Source organism: Cydia splendana, chromosome 19 (assembly GCF_910591565.1).
Source record: "Cydia splendana chromosome 19, ilCydSple1.2, whole genome shotgun sequence".
In the NCBI taxonomy this organism is placed as follows: domain Eukaryota; kingdom Metazoa; phylum Arthropoda; class Insecta; order Lepidoptera; family Tortricidae; genus Cydia; species Cydia splendana.
Genome location: NC_085978.1, coordinates 3,883,187 through 3,906,261, shown reverse-complemented (window position 1 = coordinate 3,906,261; position 23,075 = coordinate 3,883,187). Strand labels below are relative to the sequence as shown.

General features: G+C 40.0%; 1 protein-coding gene and 1 long non-coding RNA gene across 2 annotated transcripts in view; both read left to right on the top strand.

Annotated features, from left to right (window-relative positions):
• LOC134799946 (uncharacterized) overlaps positions 1–19,127 on the top strand; it is a 42,490-nt gene extending 23,363 nt beyond the window's left edge. Inside the window, exon 2 of the long non-coding RNA XR_010145487.1 lies at positions 18,089–19,127. This is a non-coding gene — a long non-coding RNA (uncharacterized LOC134799946). The remainder of the gene's footprint in view (positions 1–18,088) is intronic.
• LOC134799857 (uncharacterized) lies at positions 1,490–17,575 on the top strand. The gene is made up of 8 exons (XM_063772255.1): positions 1,490–1,667; positions 1,778–1,844; positions 1,929–10,818; positions 11,055–11,155; positions 12,432–12,617; positions 12,833–15,030; positions 15,591–15,998; positions 16,521–17,575. Exons 1-8 carry the CDS (start codon positions 1,498–1,500, stop codon positions 17,536–17,538), a joined length of 13,038 nt encoding a protein of 4,345 aa, XP_063628325.1. The 5' UTR covers positions 1,490–1,497; the 3' UTR covers positions 17,539–17,575.
• Positions 19,128–23,075: the final 3,948 nt, after the last annotated feature.

Genomic DNA, 23,075 nt, shown 5'->3' with positions numbered 1-23,075 from the left:
GCAATCAATGGAGGTCGGTTTATCGCTTCGTTTTTCATTAATTATTCAAGTACATAATTTTTGATGCAGGTTGTTTTAAATGGTCAGCCTCGGCGACGTCTGAGGTTAATAACTGTTTAAGTTTAGGCAGGCGTGGCTCACTCCGCGATTTTGTCGCGTCGCTACAAGTACATGCGGCCCACACCAATTTTGGTGTCTAGCAGTAGTAATTGCCGCGCACCGCTACGGAACGGACGCGTGCTCGCGCTTGTGCCACCTTGCGGTCATATCTGTCTGTTTTGTTAGAGAGTGAACCTTCTGTACCTAGTACTATTATTTATTCTGTGGTTTTATGTTCTAAGTCACGTTTGGTTTGGTATTATTTGGACATACATGTTTGTGTGAGTTACATGCGCCACACGCCAGATCAAAGCCATCAGTAGGACCAAGCTAACTCTGCTTAGATTCGCAATGACAATGTGCGGATGATGTCAACAAAAAAGTCAAATTTCTATTAGAAATATGCCTTTTATAATGACATTTACACACTTTTCTGTCAAAGTCGGTGCAGAGTTAGCTAGGTCTAACTAACCTACCTTTAAATAACATGTTAGGTAAAATTGTAACTAAGTAGTAAATTGCCATGCGACAATTTATTTCAAATACTGGTGTTTGTTACAAGTTTACAAGGTATACAATATACATATACTATATAGGTAATCGAATTCTGAAAAATACCACCCGTAAATCAAAATCTAACTGAATCAAAAGCTGAAATTTAATTTAGCAACGTTAAAAGTTACTATATATTTTTCTTAGGATAAGAGCAAAAATACTAAATCATCATTCTCTTGCCCGTGTCCCATTCACTTGGGGTCGGCGCAGCATGTCTTTCACTTCCATACCTCTCTGTCGCCCGTCATCTCAAAAATACTAAAAATAGGTATTAAAATACTACAAATGGGTATTAAATATATTGTACCGATAAACTGCAATGCTACGACGTACTTCGTTAGACTTACTTATATAACCGCTGAAAAACTGACGTGTTATTGATATTAAGCCGTCCAGACCGTTAACAAACTATATAATATATAATGTACAATTGTTAGATAGGTTAATTACCTCTAGTTTTCAAGTAGAAATGGGCGAGCTCATGAGCTGTATGTATTTTTTTCAATAGATTCACGTTCTGTTTTTGTAGGAATTGTAGGGATTTCAAATATCAACCATTCTACATCGTAGTGTTAACCTTACTAGTCTAGTGGTATACTGTCCGTTCGAATCGAAAGTCATTTTTATCCTATCCAATTCCTTAATACCCATTATGCTAATGAAAATTAATATTAGAATGAAAACTGCCATGACGTACAAAAGTAAATTGACCAAAAACGAATATACTTATATTACAAATGCTTTTTATTTTTATGTTATGTAAATTATTTTTTGCGATGGAATTTCTTTGTATCAGTCAAAATAACTATTTGATTACTAATCTGATATGTTTCAGCTGCCAAAATGGATTCCGAGTACGACAAAAAGTTTGAGGAGATGAAGCAGTACATCCCGTTCCTGGAAAAAATGATCAAAAGACTGGAAAGTACAAGCAGTGGTTCTGTGAATCCCAGGCAGGCTCAGCTTGATAAAATACGATCTCTGAGAGATCTCTTATTGGATAAGAAGAAAAGGTTATTACATGTTTTTGTTTAAACATGTCGTTTTATTACGAATCCGTTTTTGCTTGCATTTTGTGATAGATAATGTGGTGATAAATTAAATCATAATTATTTTATTTTAGGATGAAAATGGACAACTTGTTAAAGTGTGAACAAGTTCTTATTAATTTGTACGCTAAAGTCGAACAGGTATGTCAAGTTAAATTTTTATGTAAATATGATATTTTTTATTGTTCTTGTAGCAAATATATAACTAATATAATTTAATTCCAGGGGGACACTTTACCAGGAATTAAGCCCGCGTCTGAAGCCATTGTTTCTACTGACAAGACGGACTTAAATTTAGCTCGAAGTAAACTTAAAACTGTAACAGCGAAATCTCATGATCCGGATACACTGCCCGAAATAGCGCGGGCTACCGAAACTGAAGTCGGATGTTCTGGCACCAAAGAACCAGCATTGTTCCAGCGGAGGCCAAATAAGGGCTCACTATCCCCGACTAAGAATCCTTCCAGTGAGAAATCGCCATATAAATCTAGCTCTAAACGAAACTACACACGAGTTTTACAATCCCCGGAACGAAGTGGAAGACAAAGACTCTGGTCACCATCGGAGGGGCCTCCTCGTGATGAAAATCTATTTAGTAGGAGATCACCTCCAAGACCATCACGTAGACACTCGCCTTCTTATCATAAACGTGAAAGAAAGAAATCATCCAAAGAATCTCATTCTCGCAAGTCTAAGGATTTAAATATAACTTTAAAAGTCCCAGAAGAACGTTTGAATTCTTTGAATACAAAAGATATATTATCAAGGATAATTAATTGCAGCGAACGTGATGTTGATATTGCGACCCTACGTGAACTCAGAACGCAAATACTTGGGGAATTGCAACAGACGGGAGCAAATGAAGACATATCAGACTTAATTTTAAAGTCGTACAAGAATAAAAAGAACAAAAAGAGCCAATCGAAAAACAAAGTTGATGTTGAAGAAGGAGAATTATCCGACAGTGAGAGTGAAGCCATAGAAAACATTTATGGCAATTTAGTTGTAGTTGAAAAAGACAAAACTAAAGATGTGTCTTCTAACCAGAACAAATCTAGCACGGAACAAGACCAAGTGTCTCGTAAAATACAAATTTGTCTTGTTATAAATTCGGATAAAGAAGAAACGTCACTTGAATCGAGCAGTATTAAAAATGCTACCGGTAACCAGAAAATATGTGACCTAACCGATTTCGAAATGTTCGATGACAATAATTGTGGTACCAAAGAAACCGATCCTATTAGACCGAAACCACGTGAACCAGCCTACTCTACAAAAAATAAAGATGTAGTCGAATCCGCTAGCCAAAAAACAAGTACATCATTGTCACCAGTAAAAACGAACGATATTAATTCCACAGATATAATTTCTATCAATGATGTTGATATTGAAAAGGACGGGAAAGTAAATTACACTGGTAATATAGATATGAATAACTTTGATATACAGGACAATTCAAATATTAGTTCTTTAAATGAGGATCCTAAATCTGCACCGGAACCAGTTCCTGCTCCTTTCAAAGTCAATTTCTACAATTCTAACAATTCCGATTCTACTGAAATTAATGCAGCAGCTCTCAATGCCGAAAATTCGAAAGAAAAATCTTCAGGTGTATCTAAGGATAAACTTTCAGAACCCAAGCAATCTCTTGATAAGCCGGAAGTGGTACTGTCACCATCTAAAGACAAAGGTCAGGTAGAGTCCATGGAAAAGAATAATGAAATTACAAAAAGTACAACTAATGACGTTATTACGACAAGTACACCCAGTACGGAATCTATGCCGAAGCCGGACCCTGAAATTCCTTTACTGAATGAGCCTACAGTACAGCCTGCAAAGAAAGATATAGTATCTGAAATCGATATTTTACAAGCATTGAAAAACGAGATATTAAGTGATACCATATCCCTACCTTGTGCTGAAGCTATAACACCAGCTTTGCATCAGCCAAAGGTTACTAAAGTTTCTAATGCGCAGGAGGAACTTCCGAAAAAGAGAATTTCGATAGAAAACTATAAGAAAAAGTCGGTGCCTACAAATAAACCTTCACTTTTTGTAAAAAACCCTAGGACTTCGTCAGAGTCGAAAAAAGAAGCCATGAAACTACAATCTTTGAAATTAACTGAGAAAGAAGTCGAAAGGTTTAATTTGATCTCTAAAATAGCACTAAGCGACGACTCTGACGACGAAAGAGATACAGGCTTAAAATCGCCCGACGATATGGACCTTGCTCCAAAGTCCCCTGATATGGATATAACCGACGATACACCTGTATCCCCACCTGTTATAATACCTGCAGATCCTGTGAAAATGGTTGTTGTAAACGCAAAGGCTGATGTTGATATGCGACAATTACCCCCGATAATGTCTCCAGATACGATGAGCCCGTTCGCGCCGTCGACTCCAATTCAAACTAAGAGCGATGTTAATCTCGAGGGACGAAAACCTGTGGATAAACCAGAAGTAAAAAAGCCTGTAGCTCCAGTAGATCCACGAGTCAGAAAGGATGCTTTGCTACCTACGCCTCCTGTTGCCTACCCTAATATGACTCCATCCCGAAATCCTAGCGTAGCACCCAATATGACACCAAATAGGGCGCCGAATATGACACCAAGCAGAACACCGAATATGACCCCTAATTCTAGGACATTCGATTTCAATCCAAATCGTCCATTCAATGCCGATGACAATGGTCGCAAGCACGTGTATGCACCCATGTATTCAGCTCAAGAACACTCCGGGCGAAGTCCCGCCGATATATCTAACTGGGAAATGTCGAATGCTGATAGAGAAACCAATTCTGGTACAAAATGGGAAGATCGAAACTCGAGAAGCAATCGTCCACAAAGAGAAGACGGACCGAGGTCGCGTTATAACGATTCTAATTACGACATGGGTTCGAACCGCTCTAGAAATGATAGAAGTAGTAGAGATGAATATCACAGACAGGAAGGTCCACAGCAGTCAAACTATTATTCAAGATCCGACTGTCCAAGTACTCCTACACCTTCATTTGGCAGAGGCGATGCTCCTTCAACCCCGTCTCATTACTTTGGCAGATCGGAGTGTCCACGGACACCGAGTCATCCATTTGGTAGATCCGAATCTTCCAATCACTCATTTGGAATGTCAGACTCTCCACGTACACCGAGTCACCCATTTGGACGTTCAGAGGCTCCTATGACGCCAAGTCATCCTTTCGGAAGATCTGACGCACCTATGACGCCAAGTCACCCCTTTGGAAGATCAGAAGCGCCTTTGACTCCCAGTCATCCATTTGGAAGGTCTGAAGCGCCTATGACGCCCAGTCACCCGTTCGGACGATCTGATTACTCATATCCAAATCCGAGCCCAAAATACGGAAAAAGTCCGCATGATCCGAGATTGAATCGAAACTACGATAATGAATCAAATAGTAGTAGAAAAGATACTGGATCTTATAATGATCGTAATAGATATCATAGAAACGATCCGAGAAACTTTAATAGAGAACAAAGTGTGCCCAGAAACGAGCCAAAACCTTATACTCCAGACCAGACTTATAGAAGAGATCAAATGTCACGACGCGAACCTAGTGTTGGACGCGCAATGCCATGTGAAAATGATAGAGAACGCTTGTACTCAAGAGATAGAAGTCGCGGTCCTGATAATTCTAGGACCTATGCTGAGGTAGGTTCGAGACGCACATTCCAACGTGAGCCTAGTGCCGGCCGGTCTATGCCTGACAACCGCGCGAGAGCGTCCAGTGTCGGAAGAAGTGTTAGAAATGAATTGTCAGTCGAATCACACGCGGGACGTGCATTTACAATTGACACAAGCGTTAATAGCACTTTTCAGAAATTCCTTGACTCGCACAGAAGTAACGATTGTAATCTTGATGCCCGCAGACAACGCGCTTCGAGCGTAGGACGATCTTTGATCCGTGAGCCCAGTGTAGGTCGAACTTTGCCGGGTAATTCTTTCCTTAGAATGGAAGACAATAACAGAGATAGATTTAAGAGAGCTCAAAGTGTAGGTAGAGAATTATCTACTTCAAGACCTGAAAAGAGCTTTAAAGATGTGAAAGCGGAATTCGAGTCGTACAGGAATAACGACCGTAAATGGAATAAAGATTCACAGCCAACAAAGCCTAAAGAGAGCACAAATTCTCGTGATCCTCGTATTCGAAGGGACAGCTATGATATACAACCGAATACTAAGCATAGTTTGAACAAAACACAAGGCAGAGAAACCTATGATAAGACGAAAAAGTTTAACTACAGGGACCCCAGACAGCGCAAAGAGCAGAAACTGAATGAGAGGTCTAGTTACCAGTATGATAGAAAACGCGCGGAATCCCGCGACAGACACAGTTACGGTATTTCAAGTGATACTGGAATCAAAGCTCCGACCATCAGTTCAGTAAAAAATTTCAAAATTCCGAAAATAAAACGACCTGAACCTGATCCAGAACCGACCGATGTCACTCAAGACGTACCCGACAAAATCAATGTTAAGAAATCATCCTCGTCATCGGCAGTGAAAGACGTAAAACAAAAAACCACTGTAGAGGTCAAGGTTGATAAAAAAATAAAAGAGGGTAAAAAGAAATCCGACCAAGTGGCCAACAAAAAGAAAGACAATAATAAAAATACTGTAACTGCCAAGACTAATAAAAAGGCGGATAATGACGAGAAAAATGATATGAACACAAAGTCTGAAAAACGGGTTACAAGACGGTCTGGGCGAAAGAACGAGGAAACTCAGTCATCTGTGCCATCAGAAGAAGAGATTATTCAAACACGTCCGCGCAGAATCAAGAAAGTAATTTATGATTCTGATTCTGATGAATCAGTAGGCAAAACCAACGTTCTTAGTAAAAATGCTTCTCCTAAAAAGTATTCGGCTAAAACTAATAGAAATTCTGTACAGTTCGACAAAAATGATGTACCCCAAGAGGAAAGTACTGAAAAGGCAATTCAGGAAAATCCCAATAAAAGCGAGAGTTCAAATGAAGTCATCGAACCTGAAGATGATAAAGAGAAGCTGGATAGTACTTTTGGTCTTGATGGAATGGATCTCTTTCCCGATAGTATTATCAGCGATCCTGTTCTAGACAATATCAATTCACTTATAGCAGATCTAGACAATGACCTAGCTACTTCTAAAACCGGAGAGACGTGTAATGACCTCTTCAATGATATTAGCATCGAAAATATGTTAGAAAAAATGACTAGCAGTCCACTTAAGAAAGAAACTAAAAAAACAATAGAAGAAAACGCTGTAATGAAAGATCCTTTCGATACTCTTAAAACTGAAACTAATAAAATCGAGTGTGAAAAGAATGATCTGTTCGATACTCTTAAAACTGAAATGAAAAAAACCGAGTGTGAAAAGTCTGTGAACATCGTTGGTGATAAGAAAGAAGGAAGTTCTAATCAAACTACTGACGAGCACACCGGCCGGTCTGGTTTGATTCCGGGGCAGACAGAATCGCCAAGTGATTCTCAACCCAAAATTATAAGTCAAATGCAGGATAAAAATGATATTGAACCCGTCGTGTCCACATCAGTAAATGAAGAAGAATCTTCTAAGAATAACCAAAGCTCTGAAAATGAGAAAAACCTGGATGGTCAGTCGACGCCAGATAGCACGAATGAAGCCGAAAATATGAGTCAAAACTACTCTGAACCAACAGGAGACAAACCAGACAGTACTATTGAAAAACAATGTGAAATGAATTCTGATATTACATCTACTCATGATGCGGAGAACAAGCCAGCCAAAGAGAATATCGAGATTCCTAAGGAGCCCGCTTCACAAATGGACTCCATTGGCAGTCTGCTGTCAATCTTACAAGACAAGTCAAAAATAAAAGAATTGCTTAGTATGCTTGGAGATCAATCTGGCGAAAATGAGAAAATTAAAAAGAAGCTTGAGAAACTAAGTGAAATTGTTTCTGATGAAGAAGATACAAATTATGATAAAATTGAGGACACAACAAGCATTAAGACTTCAGAAAATAAAAATGAAATGGAACAAGTTGAGCAAGATAACGCAGAGGATGTAACAAAACAAAAACCAATAGATGATACAATTCTAAAACAGGACGATGCTGAGTCTGATAAACCCAAAGAAACAGAGACATGCAAGATGGCAGATAGCGAGCCAAATAATCAGACAGATATTGAAAATAAAGAAAAAACGATAGCAAGTGTTGATAACTTATCCGGAAATGTGAGTGAAGATAAAACTGTGACAATCCAAGGAGTAACTGATTCAGCAGAAAATAATCAAGATCTTGAACAAAAAGATGATTCGAATGATGCCTTAAACGACGCTAATTCTGGACTGGAAGACAATGAGGAAGAGGGCGTTAAAAAACCAGATAACATAAAAACCCGAAAAAAGGTTGTAAGGAAAGGACAAAAGCGATTTAAAGCTGGTAAGTTTAAAAAGGGTAAGCCAGTCAAGAGAGTTGATGAGGAAAAACGCGTGACTCGCTCTGAAGCCGCTGGATTACTGATGAAGCCTAAACAGAAAAAACCCTCAAGAGAACTGAGACAATTGCAGGAATCTATTAAGGAAATGTTTGTGAGTGATGCAATGTTGAATGCTACTGGTATACGGATGTGTCGTCTAGCTAAAATGATAGACGAAAAAACTGAAAAGAGCGACGACCTAGAATTTAGCCAGCCCGAAGTCAGTCACTCAGAACTAAGCAAACCAGAACCCAGAGTTGTTTTAGAAAAGGTCAAACACATCGAAGACAACGAAACTGTTATAGAGAAGCCGATGCGTAAGAAACCTGGACCGAAGCCTAAAGCGAAACCTGCCATTGTTAGCCCGGACGAGAAAAAGAATAAAGATGAGAAACCTGTAGTGAAATACAAACCTGGCCCTAAATCCAAGACGAAAATTCCGCAGACAGATAATGATCCTTACGATTTCGAAACAGACTCCATAAACGAAAGTAAATCGAGCGAGAAAGGTGTAGATAGTGGTTCTGACTCTGAAAATGAATCATTGGCATCTTCAAAGAGTTTTGGCAGCACAGAGTTGCTAGTAGAATTAAAGAAAAAACCAAAACGCAAGAGAGGTGGATGGCAATCTGGTGTTATTAAACCTAAAAAGAAGAGGAAAGTTGAAGTAAAGCGCGCTCAGTCGCCGCCTCCGAAACCAGCTCCCCCGTTAAAACGATCTTATACGATACCAGATTATGGTTGCTTCACTGATAAAAACTATTGCTTCTCTAAGAATGCTTCCGAATACCAGTGCCGTTTGTGTGAATCAACACATAGTTGGAAAGACATAGTGTTCCATTATAAAAAGCATCATCCGCATTCTGAAATCCCACTTTCCCGTATGAGCCCAGATATAGCGAGAGAAGCCATCGAGCAGTGTGGAGACATCGACTTTGCTGCGATCAGTAAAATACCCACCGAGAAATATACTTGCAGGTTTTGTTTCATAGAGTTTGGTAAAAGGAGGGCCGTATTAGAATCATTCTTCTGGCACGTAGTTAGTATGCATACAGGCGAATACAAGCAATTATGTTCTGAATGTATAAATGTAGAGAAGTGCCCATTTAACTTGGATATTCCACCTCCACCGAAGGACATTAAAGGTCAACTCATAGGATATATTTGTGGCAAATGCAATTACACCCAGATATCCCTCGAGAACCTAAAAATGCACGTTATTCATCGTCATAATGATACAGAAACGGAGGTATACAGCATAAACTTCGCTGTAATGACAAAGAGTACTATCAACAGTCTAATTAAACGCATAGCGCATGTGGAAGGCACACCTCGAACCACAAGGAGCACGCGATCAAACCTGAGTTATACTGAAGCCAGTGACGACAGAAGCGAAATAACAGAAAGCGAGCTTGAGGCGGCGCGGCCCGCAAAGAAATCTGACGTACCAGTGGCGGAAAAACCTAAAAGGTACTCATTTAATTCGAAGATTTCCTTTGAAAATGATGATAATGCGAGCGACATGTCCAATTTTGCCAACACGGATTCCAGTGTGGTTAAAGCCGAACAAGATGAGGACGACGATATGGATGATTTCGCAGAAGACTCTGCAGTCAACGAAGATACTGATCAGATCGATGAGAACCAGGGAGTTTCCAGTGATATAATGGATTACCCGCATTTCAAAATAAACTATACAGATGCTGGCAACAAAGAGTACGTTTGCTGTATTAATGGCAAGGACAATCATTATAAGACGGGTCTATTAATATCCATGAAGAAGCATGTGCAGCTCAAGCACTCTGAAATCTGGGACGGCTACTGTTTTGTGTGCAAAGTCATCGTGACGTCACAAGGTGAACACAAATTCAGCGAGTGCTTAACGCACTACCTGGACAGCCATATCGATAACTTCCCCGTTCTTGAAAAAGTTGTAGAACCTGTTGAAAAGCATGTGACTCCTGCAGCGACACCTGAACCCATAGAGAGAGCACCGACACCCTACATCAACGTTCGACCGTTGGCAGAATTGGTTAACCCCGTCGAACCGGCTGTGGAAGCGCCAGTGTTGCCTGTTATAGAAACCGTCGTCAGCCTTCTACCAGTCGCGCCACCAACGGTAGAACCGCCACGTCCTAGCCCGACTTACCCAGTAATTAGAAAAGAGACTGAACCGCCCAAAGAGTACAAATACGAAGAAGCTCAAGCGGAAATCATGTCCAAAAAGCACAGAGTCGTTCTCGACGCCATGATGACTCCAGGCAAATTAGTTCAGATCTTTAAATGCGCCGGTCGCTTCTGCTCCTTCACTACGGACTCTGCTGAAGACGCGTTGTTACACGCATCGACTCACCAGCGAGTCGGCGGGACGAACGCATTGCTGTGCGCATATTGTGACTTCGATTCATCTGGGAACTCTATAGACTTGGTGTCTCATGTTTTCAAGACCCACGGGAAGTGCAGAGTGGTTTGTGGGCTATGTTTCTACCGGGGAGCGGTGAGCCAGCTGGTCGCGTCGCATATAATCCGGGTGCATGGGTCGACGCCTGATCGCCGCTGCGTGCTGAAGACCACCAGCGCACCGGCGCTCTGCGAACCCCCTGAGGAAAATATGTCACGGGATAGTGCTGTTCCGCTCTACGTTTGTAAACAAAGTGAGTACCAATCGACCATTTTGATGAGGCCTGTAATTAGTCTATTATATATCAATCATAATTGCGATGTTTTGACATGGCCACGACTTACAATAGCATGTTGAAAATTTACTAGTTCAAGAATTCTTTTAGTTGTTATTACAATATAACGACCGGTCAATTTATGTAGCGATACGGCCAATTCACCTAGCTTTATATTTTGACAGTCTAAATATTTTATTGATCATCGTTTTCAGCTGAAAACAACGAGCCATGTGGATTTAAAACCGTGACACACGCCAAGTTTTGGGAGCATCTAACACAAAGACACGAAAACGCCCCTGGATTCATCTGCTACGTATGTATTCGGAAAATATATATATTCGCTTAAAGTTTAATAGCTTCTGGAGGACAGCTGTACTCTTGAAAATGTATCTTTATCTGCGTACCCTTCATAAGTAACTATACACTATACAGACTTGTTTATTTGCACCGGCATTCAACTGGGACTTTATATTTGTTAAATATGAACAGACAATTGACTTTACTCTGATTATTATTGTAGACCACACAAGTATGTACAATATTTTCTTTAAAAACGTGTAACGACACGCAGTTTATAATAATTATTATTATTATTTCTTTAAGCAGGCATGCAGTTGTGACAACTGATATTGCCTGTATCAAATCTGTAGCCCTAGTGAAAAAGGGTACAAGTCACGCGCAGCTCAGGTGTAAAAGGGCATAAGTGTTACGTGGAACTTACGCCCTTTTACAACTGCGCTGCCCGAGACTTGTACCCTTGTTCACTAGGGCCACAGAAATATTCCCATGTTTTTAGAGAAAATATTGATACACGATATACATGGATGCATGCATGTCTATTAATATGCCGTACCTATGTATTATCTCGCTGCTTGTAGATCAGTCACAAGTTAATTTCACACCTCAGGTACTAATACAATTCGTTATAGTATGATTATCTGAGAAGGATCAAGCCCATTAAAAAGATAATTTTAGCGTTCAAATTGAACCATATAAGTTCAAATTCATGTAAAAGCATTCTGTACGGATATGATGGTCGTTCTTGTCTACGTGACAGCGTGATAAAACGGTGTCCGTCACTTTCTATCACATGGTATGAAAAAGTGACAGTTATTTTATCACGAGGATAAAGATGAATAAAGCCATCCATAATACGCCGGCTGAGCACACTTTAGTGTAATGCAGTACGACAGGTAAGAAGAATATTCAGAGGTAACAAAAAGTTGTTACTTACATAAATTTGAGCCATTGTGTAGACCGCTAAAATTGCCTTTTAAACGGGCTTGATCCTTTTCACTAATGAGAAATTAGGTAGCCACCGCGGTCCGCGGTGCACAAAAGAAACGATGCTTTTTGTTTAACAGCTTAGGGTTTGAGGCCAATAAATCAATTCAGATAATTCATACTACACCTTGTAACAAGAACTCCGACGATAATAACCTTTCGTTCCTTTGATTATTTATACGCCGAGTTTTTGCGATCATCTGCATCATACCAATGCTTACAGGATAACTCTTGACAGCAAAAAAATATTGTCATGTTACCATAATCTAATTAAAATCTATTAAGCATATATTAAATCTTTCCAGGTCTGCAGGGATTCGTGTCCCGACGCTACAGCTCTAATACTCCATCTGAAGACTCACGGCATGAGGTTGTACCACTGCACTCTGTGCGTGCACGGAGCGGACAACGAACCCGAGCTGCTGGCACATGCGTCTGCCAAGCATCCGGGCAAGAACCCGCAGGCTTACATCAGGACTATTCTGGGCATGGTACGTTTTCCTATTACTTCTATCTTCCGACAACTATATCTGAGTTGTTCGGGCGCGTTTGGCTTGGCGCTATTCCGATAAAAATGTGGACGCTTTTATACAGCATGGACACAAAACATTCGGACTGGACTCGGACTAAGCATGATGTTGCAAATAGCAAGTTGTTGTTATAAATGTAAACTTCGGTCTTAACATTAGTTTTCCTTTGCTTTCAGGGCGGGAACTTAAAGATCTTGCCTCTGGTAGAACTCAAGAAGGCTGCCCTAGATCCTGAGAGTATAACACCCAACCAGGGCAAAGAGAACCCAGTGAAAGAGGCTGAGCGGTCCATCGAGCTGGAAAAACTCATCGGTCCCCTGCTTGACATGCCTACCACTGAACCAGAGAAGGAGCCTGAAGCCGCCACACCTATTTCAGAAGTCCTGCCAGAAGATAACATCGTGGACGACGCTATCTCGAACCTTCTGGAGGACCCGGCCACAGCAGCCATGGCTACTTTAATACCAGTGCCTCCAAATCTGCCACTCACAGTTGAAGCTCCGCCAAGACCTGTCACGCCAGCTCCAGAAACCAATATATCAAAGCAGCTAACCCCAGTCCTGAAAGAAGAACCCATGGATACCACACCGGAGAAGAATGATTCGGACGTGATCTGCCTGGACAGCGACGAGGAAGATTCCAAACGAGGCATCATCAATCTTTCAGATGGAATCATTAATTTATCGGATGACGAAAAGGTCGTCGATGAACAAAACCCTTCAACATCAGCACAAGCTGGCAATGACCCATCAAATATCTTCAGATGCAGGAAATGTAATAGGGTCTCGAAATCCTTTGCCGGCTTCAAGAAACATTCTTATCATTGCTGGAAGGCAGGCGAAAAGTGTAAATGTGCTCTCTGTCCCTTCGAGGCGGGCAAAGTTGGCCCTTTCCTGAAACACCACAACGAGTCCCACAACACCCCTGCCCGTTTAAAATGCCCGATGTGCCCCCATACAGATGGCTCCATGTATCTGCTCAAGAAACATCTAAGAGTGGCCCACGATGTTGGGATTCGGGACGCTTTCGGGACCGACAGTCAATACGTCCTCGCAAAGAAAGACACGGGTAAAGCCAAAGCTGTAAAGCGCAAATCGTCGGGCACAGCCGTCGGGCCTCAGCCCAAGCAGAAGCGGTATGGACCTTCGGATATAGACAAGCTTCCTATAAACCCTATACTGGACGAATCTGTTTTCTGCGATATATGCGAGTTTAACACTAAAGTCCGTTTGAACATGGTGAGGCATCTACAACAACATGCAACACAACAACCCGTCGCACAGACGGCACCAGTCAACCCGGTGCCGCATTTAGAAACCAACGAGTTCCACTTTGACAAGATGGTCAACCTGGCTTCCAGTTCGATAGCGAATAGAGCCCCTGAGAAATCTCAAAAAGAACCGACTCCTACACTCATGATACCCCATGATAAGGCGTCTAGGCTTCCGCGATATGTGCCTGAACGATACCGATTTACTTGCGGTGCGACCGGCTGCACATACATCTCCGTAGACGAAGCCATGTTGAAATACCACTGGGAAACTCTACACTCCGGAACAAATGATTACCACTGTGTCCACTGCCCACCGCACCAATCCTTGGACAAATCTAGACCTTTAACAGCATCAAGGATTATAGCTCATCTGAAAATGCATGACATACGTTTATATGCATGCTCTGTGTGTCCATACTACCATTATAAAAGACAACTTTTGGAAAAGCATTTGGCCGAGACGCACAATAGCGGTAACGTGCTAGTAGTTAGGGAGGAGAGTTCCCAGTCCGCCCCTACTGCCCCCACGACTGCGCCAACCATGGACCTGAAACCTTGGCAATGCGGCCTGTGCAAGTTCAAGAGCATGCTCCGACCTGAGGTCGCCGACCACTGTTCTAAAATGCATCAGTCCAAAATGCAATACAAGTGCGCTTACTGCCCATTCAGGACATCAACTCCGGAGAATGTTACTAAACATCAAACAACTGCACATCCAAATAGGGAGCCTGAAATATTCCACTTCTACTACAGAGAAGGCAGCATTCCTAATGGTCCAGATGGAATGCCCCATTGGCAGAAGCAAAGACAGAAGACCGGTTTGGATACAGTGAAGGCTGAGGCTGATCCGCCACCAGCACCAACTGACACAATTCTTCCTGAAATTCAGCCTCCGACTGCTCAAGTGAACCTCAACTTGGTGAAACAGGAGATTGACCCCGATGCTCCCATGCAGGCCTCGATAGAGGAGTTATGTAAGAAATACGGAGAGTTCTGTGAGCCCAATGGTCTGAACTACAAGTGTTCTTTGTGTAAAGTTGTTGTCGAGGACAGTAAGGAAGCTATGGAGTCCCACTTGTATGAAGAGCTTCAGTACAGGAAGTGAGTAATTCCCAAAATTTATTATATGCCTAGTCAAAATTGTTTTTGTTTGAAAAGTGATATACAGACGATTGATGTGTAACCATAACATGTAGTTATATATGTTTATAACGTGATCATTCATTATTGCATTTGACGAACGGAGCGTGGCGATTTTTGCGCGTTCTAAAATTTTATAGCATTTTTGTTTTCTGCAAAAATGCATCCACATCGCAGTAAATTTTTGTGCAACACGCTAACATTAGTTAACATACTTAGGCCCACTTGCACCATTCCACTAACCCGGGATTAAGCGGTTAAACCGTTAACCTAATGTCAAACTGTACTGGTAACTATGGTAACGCCAGGTTTAACCGGTTTTACCCAGGTTAGTGGAATGGTACAAGTGGCTCTTAGTTACTTATTGTTACAGTGTTGCTCCACAAAAGTTAACTGTGGTGTGGATGAACCAAAGCATCATAAAAATAATTTTCTTTTAAAAATAACTTGTTCTTACATAGCATGGCGTCTATTTCTATTCGACTTGAATTTAAACATAGGTATTACGCATAATTTTTCAGATGGGGTTGCCGCCTATGTTCATACAAAGCGTTCCATCAAACTGGACTGAAAGAACACGTGTGGTCGGAACACAACAGGCACAACGTGGAACCCCTTGAGCTAGCCGTCGACGTCAACGTTGAATCCTGGGTCTCCCAGCAACTAGTCTACCAAGAAGATCTCGTCAAGAAAAACCGGGACAAACTAGCTCAACAGAAAATGCAAGATGAACGCCCTGTAGTTCCAACTACTTCTAAAACAGTAGAAGTTCAAAACACAAACAACCTCAGTATGGAGAAATTAGAGAAAATCTTCGGGTCTCTTGGGGTACCGATCAACATGCAGTATTGCTGCCCAAAATGCCTGTTCAAAACGGCCGATGATAAAATAATTCAGGAGCATTTAGAGGCAGAATTGACCAGAATAAGGTGACATTTGAAATTGCTTTGCATTTATTGCTTGTGAAGTTAGGCTTGAAACCATACATTTTGCTTACTTACAGTGCAAAGTGCAAGTCTTCTAGTTATTTTTTATCGGAATGGTCTAAATAGTATAATAATTTTCACTATAGAATGATTTTATTCATGATTTTAATGTAAATAACACAATACATATTTAACAATTAAACTCTCGCGTTTTGTACGCATATTAAATTTTGCTGGTGCAACTCAGCTGAAACGCCGGAATTTAAGGTAAAATCAATGAAAGTATATCGCAGTAGACCCGTTTGTGTAATTAAATACAATACATATTTTTTGATATCATTTATTTATTATATTAATGTATTGAATTTAAGTGTTAATCCCAAGAAATGCTCGCAGCTCCATGTCGGACATAACAAACATTCCTTGTCATTCATTCAAGTATCAAGCTGTGTATTTGTTAAATCACGACCAACTCTCGGCCATCACAGATCAGCAGCTTATCATAACGCTTTAATTCTCTTCTAGATGGTGCTGTAGCAACTGCCCCAACCACTTCTCCACCTACCACGAGGCGCAGTTCCATTGCAAGAGTGTCCACCCCGGCCTGAACGCACGCCCTATAGAGGCCGCTAGAGACCCCGCCATACGCTCCGCCTGGGTCGCCGCAGTCATCAGAGTCCAAAAACTCAGCATGAACTGCATGCCGGTCACCGTCATCTCTGAACCTCAAAGCCAAGAAGAAACTAACGATGACGAAAACTCCCTACTTGAAATAAGATATGAGGAAGATGTCCCGATCCCCGATGAAGGAAATCCGACACAAAGACGCTTTTCAGACAGTAGCGATGAAGACAGTCTAGTCATAGACGAACAGGCAGCTAAGAAATCTGGTTCTGGTGGCAAATGCGACCACTGTGACTTCTCAACCAAATACACACACGTTTTAGACGCTCACACGCTTCGCCATTACAATCTAAAACCATTCACTTGCTCTTACTGCAATTATAACAACTATAACAAAATTGTGCACCAACATATGAGCACAGCACACCCTAATCAACCACAAGTGCTCAAAAAAACTGAGAAACCGACCGGACCACCTTTAAACCTAAACTTAACTAAACTGGGGAAAAAACCAGGGTCCGCTAAAAAGCCAGAGGACGCTAATTTAGTGTGTTTAATTTGTGAAAAGTTGCTAACTGAAGCCGATTCAAAAACCCATATCCATGATCAAAATTCGCCAGTGTTCGCCAGAAGAGGTGACATAGTTGTGAAGTGCAGTGAGTGTTTAAAACTATTCCTAGACGTCGTTAATATGCAGCAGCATTTCACGCTCACACATCCAGATATGCCGATCAAGTACGCTTACTACAAGACAGATCACGATACTCGAAGTTTCGTCTACTGTTCGCATTGTAACCAGAGATTCACATACATGATTGACTTGAAAGCTCATCATAATCAAGTGCACAGTGCTTTGAAATTGAAATACACGAAATTCGTGCCTGGTGATGAGGGCGAAAGTGTCTTAAAAGCGTTATAGGCCAGGATTAGAAAATTCGAGTCTTGGTATTGCGAGACTAATCTACCAATCCATCCTATACAACATTGCCTTTCTGCTGTTGATACTGATTGTGCTACAGAAATTAATGAACCAATTAATCCTTAGTGAAGTAATGAAAACATCTTTAGTGAATTATTATAACAAAACCATCCTAAATATTTAGTGTGATAAATTAAAAACGCTTCAAGTGAAAGTGACTAGTGTAAGAGACTTATTGAAAGTGAATTATTTCTAGTTTTCTATACGCCGTAATTTAACGGGTTAATCTGTGATTTCAACAAGATAGTTGTAGTTAATTATAAGTTAAAATAGTATAGCGAGTCATACTGACACTATTTATGTTGTCTAACAAAAGGTAACTTATTGTTGTATGTTAACCTTTTGGACGCCAATGACCGATATATCCGCACCGCAGGTTCAACGCCAAAGACCCATTAATCGGTCACATACCACAAGAGCAACATAGACCTACGTGCATATGCATAAAGTTGAATTTCGGTTTTGACACTTCGGTGACGTGTCGTCTGAGTGACAGCTTTTGTGTTTGACACGGCGTCGAAAAGGTTAAAAGTGTTACAGCCATGAAAAACAATCGCATTTAATGAGTATGTTACATGCTACAATCTGGTACCTTTTGATTTAAATATCACATTTAAATACCTACTACGGAACGTGTATTCGTTTCTATATGCAGAGGCATCCCGCAAGAATGTCGCTTACGTAATGCTTTTGCCTTGCGCGTGGCAGCGATTTCAATCAAAGCCGTAAAACATGAGATACTGCAAATTTGTTAGACATGTTATGAGATATTACTAGACCCAATATCGCTTAGCATTCTCGGAATTATTGGAAGGTTGGCGTTACGTAACCGATATTCTCGTGGACTGGCCCAAACAGTGTCTACTTTTTGTTAGGTTACTGTCCAGGGCCGCTTCATTTGTGGTCGCGAACAACCTGTGACAAAGACTCCCGAGGTTTCAGAAATTATAGCGCACGTAAAACCGTAGTAGTTAAATAGTGTTAATTATATATTATGTGTTGTCATTAAGAGTAGCCTTGATGGGGTAAAGAAGATTTTTGTTTATTTTTTGTTTTATTTTGTTAACGACACCAGAATGTGTAAAGACTGGTATTCTCCTTACAGAGTCTTACAGCTAGATGGCTAAAAATTCTGACCTAAATAGTGTCGCCATCTAGGATTATTTTTTTTCAGAGGAATCCATCTTTGTAAGGAGATTAGCAGACTTTATGGTTCTCTGGTCATTCACAAGGCTTAGCTGGGAACCGACCTGATTCATAACTTTCAAAGCAAATGATTAAATGACAGTTTTGTTGTTGGATTATTGTTGCGAAAAACAATTAAGATGAATATTGTCTTTACTAGAAATGGAAACGTTTGTAATATTGTGGTCTGGTTCATGTTTAACGCTGTTGTTATTCTTGTCAGTTTCCAGTTTAAGTAATCCAATGTGTAAAAAACTGAAAATGAAGACTATGTAGGTATGTTGATTACTCGCCAAATACCTTCTCTGTAACAGACTGGTAAATATAAGCTCTTATAATTATAACGCTCTTTTTATTCCTCTTGCGCTCTGCGCGCGTATGCCGAGGAATTTATACAAATCCCTGCTTGCCTCTCGCACCCTCTGGGAGTCTGGGCACCGAAAAGTTGTGAAAAAGCAATTCACCCTTTTTCAAAGGCTGTTTATAAAGTAGCCCGCGTTATAAAACACATATCTATCTATTGACATTCTACGAGAGAACTCCAAACACAAACATACCCACATAACATACAGGCGTAATATATCATACATTCTAAATCACACAAAGACTAAAATAGATGGCGCTTCCCTTTCACTCTACTGCTCGTAGGTGTTCGTGCGCTCGCTTTCGGATGATACCTAATGTTAAAAGTTCACAGACATTACGATAGGTGGCAGAAAATAAAGGCTTGGTTTAGATGAAGAGACGAATGATGCGAGCATTTGGTCCAAAGAGCAAAGTATGTAATTTGCTCGTTGGTCTGGCTTACCCACGGAATGAATTGGTCACAGCACACAGTGCGTTTGATGTTCTCCGATTCGGTAAAGAAAAATAAATGGCCCTGTAATATGCCGTTTCTTCTTGACTTGGAAGGTCAGATGATGGCAATTCTTGGGATTAGTTGCCAATAATGTGTGAAAAATTATGAGATTTAAGAACGTATTAGGTACCACTTTCAGTCTTCCATAAATAAATAGATGTGTTGTACGTACGTACGTTGGTATGCATATTAGTATCTTTAATATTCCAAAACCTATTATCCAACTAGTGACTCTGAGCTGTAGAAATCCCAGGCTTTTCCCACGATTTTGGAAAATTTTCAAAAATAAAATCGACCAAAACAAACTCCATAATTAAGCTCATGGTCTAACTTAGACTAAGATCCCACATATATGGTCGACCTTCACCAATCTGTCTGACGGATGAAACTATGAAAATATGAAAAAAATATGATCCAGAACATAAATAAATAGGGTTGCCTAAAGAAATATGGTCAAGGGTTTTTTTGATAAATTTTTGAAAAAAAAAATTTTCGGCAAATTTCACCGATTTGTCTGACGAACGAAATAAGTTTCAATGGAAAATATACAACTTGTACAACATAAATCATCTAGGTTGCCTATCTATTTCCGGTCACTATTATGTGGTTGCCGTGTTTAAAGAAGTGATTTTATATCAATAATTGCACTCATCTGTCTGAGGCTTGAATTATACATCAAAATGATGGTAATTTTATTGCAAATACAATGGTATAGGGTTGCCTGCGAAAATCCGGTCACTAATAAGGGTTGCCAGGCATTTTAATTAAAATAAGAAGGGAAGACTTAGCGATATGTAACTCATAAACGGCTTAACTAATCAAGTTTGTTTTAATTTTATTTGATTGAGTTGTTTAAGCACTATTTGCATGATTTTTTTCATAATTTTTGGACAGATGGTTCAAAAGTTAGAAGGAAAAACCTTTTTTTTTCTTTCTAAACGATTATTTCCGAAATGATTCACTTTATCAAGAAATGTTGTTTAAAGACACCTATTTATTTTGAAAGGCCTATCCAACGACACCCCACACTATGAGGTTGAAACGGTAAAAAAATTGTCACACACATTTTGTTCTTTCAAAGCGATTATTTCCGAAAATATTCACTTTATCAAAAAATGTTCTTCTAAAACCCCTATTCATTTTGAAAGACCTTTCCAACAACATCCCATACCATAGGGTTGACACGAAAAAAAAATTCTCACATACATTTTGTTTCTTTCGAGGCGATTATTTCCTAAAATATTCACTTTATCAAAAAATGTTTTTTTCAAGAACCCTATTTTTTTTTAAATTCATATCAAATGACATCTTACAACATAGGTATCAAACGAAAAAAAAAGAAAGAAATGTATGTGACCATTTTTTTCGCTTCAACCCTATAATGTGCCATGTCGTTGGATAGGTCTTTTGAAATAAATACGGTTTTTTAGAAAAAAATTTTTGATACATTGAATATTTTAGGAAATAATCGCAACAACATTTCTTGATACAGTGAATCATTTCGGAAATAATCGTTTAGAAAGAAAAAAAAAGATTTTCCTTCTAACTTTTGAACCATCTGTCCAAGTAAAATGAAAAAAATCATGAAAATAGTGCTTATAAAAACTCAATCAAATAAAATTAAAACAAACTTGATCAGTTAAGGCGTTTATGAGTTATCGCTAAAAGTCTTCCATTCTTATTTTAATTAAAAGCCTGGCAACCCTTATTTGTAACCGGATTTTCGCAGGCAACCCTATACCATTGTATTTGCAATAAAATTATCATCATTTTGATGTATAATTCAAGCGTCAGACAGATGAGTGCAATTATCGATATAAAATCACCTCTTTAAACACGGCAACCACATAATAGTGACCGGAAAAAGATAGGCAACCTAGATGATTTATGTTGTACAAGTTGTATACTTTCCATTGAAATTTATTTCGTTCGTCAGACAAATCGGTAAAATTTGCCGAAAAAAATGTTTTTCAAATTTTTTTTTAAAATGGCCTTGACCATATTTCTTTAGGCAACCCTATTTACGTTCTGGAACATATTTTCTTTCATATTTTCATAGTTTCATCCGTCAGACAAATTGGTGAAGGTCGGCCATATGTGGGATATCCTACTATCACAAACATCTCACACTTCACGAAGATCGGTTGAAAAATAGGAGACCTTAGGGCCGATACAGACGGATTGCAATCCGACTGCAATTTATATGGGAACTGCACGCTAACTGCACGCCGACTGCATAGTTTCGATCCAATTTGATGTTGGGTTGCAGTCCGCTTGTACCGGCTCTTAAGTTACTGTACCGGACCGATATAGGTACTAAAACATTTTTGGCCAAGCTTCGTTTTCGTTTGGTCAAAAAAGACTTTCAAACTAACTGTGGAGTTGGGAGAAAACTTTACCTTTCAAGCGGTTGATTCGTCGTTCTACATCTCAGATGACCACAAATGCACATTGCAAGTTTTATTTATACCGAAATGTTATTCCAATCCCTTGACTGAACGCAGAAGAGTCGAGTCAAACCTTCAATACCCGTGCTCAATACAAACTATTGGAAGTACTGGAGATTGCTTCGCCGAGAAAAGCACATCCCTTATTATGTTCTGTCGACTGGGATAACGGTACAGATGAGGTAACTTTATACAATATTTTTTGACTATGACAAATCTCTAGCTAGTTGAAAATTTTTGAGACTGGTAGGTAAATCCTGATTCAAAGATTGCATAAAGTACACTGCTGTCAGCCACGTTTATATAATTTGGGAATATTTCCTTTGTCTAATCCCTTCTGTCCTCAGTTACCCCACTAGACGGTTAATGATGAGCCATGCCTAAACAATAACAGCTGTCTCATCGGTGACGAGATAGCGAAAACTGTTCGACTATAGTCTTTCGCCAGAAACATAGTAGATACCTATGCGTAAAAAGTAGGTATATGATATACGGTGTAGAATTTTAGTGTAGATAGCCTTTTCACAAGTAAATGCAATGGGATCCGTGCCGCATACGCAAGCAGTGTGAATCGGCCGTAAATCGGTCTATGAGCGTTCGACTCGAAAAGTAAACAAGGAAAATACTTACACGGTTGCAGAATTTCAACGCTCTGAAAACGTACGTTTCACGACGAGTCGACGTTCCGATGGCGGCCATTTTGTCAGAACGTGACGCGAATTTGAGACAAAATGGCATCGCGTAGTGAGATTGCACTCTTTTAAGAATTCGATACGATAAAAAGGTGGCATGGAAACTGTAAGATGTAGCAGATTGTTACAATAGGTATGTACTCAAGTCCGGTAGTACATAAGCGACCGGTTTGCCTGATAATACTCAGAGAAAATCGTATCTATGTATACCTACATTCCGTAATGTGACGGCGTTCGGAACTGCGAGCAAAATTGTGACTGGAAAAAACGGTGGCGACGTAAAATGTCCACCAG

What these genes read in the sequence shown, in the direction of transcription:
- LOC134799857 (XM_063772255.1), top strand. Translation starts at nt 1,498, where the DNA reads ATGGATTCCGAGTACGACAAAAAGTTTGAGGAGATGAAGCAGTACATC. An exon ending in TTATTGGATAAGAAGAAAAG is followed by an intron (nt 1,668 to 1,777) that starts GTTATTACATGT and finishes ATTTTATTTTAG; the next exon opens with GATGAAAATGGACAACTTGT. An exon ending in CCCCTGGATTCATCTGCTAC is followed by an intron (nt 11,156 to 12,431) that starts GTATGTATTCGG and finishes AAATCTTTCCAG; the next exon opens with GTCTGCAGGGATTCGTGTCC.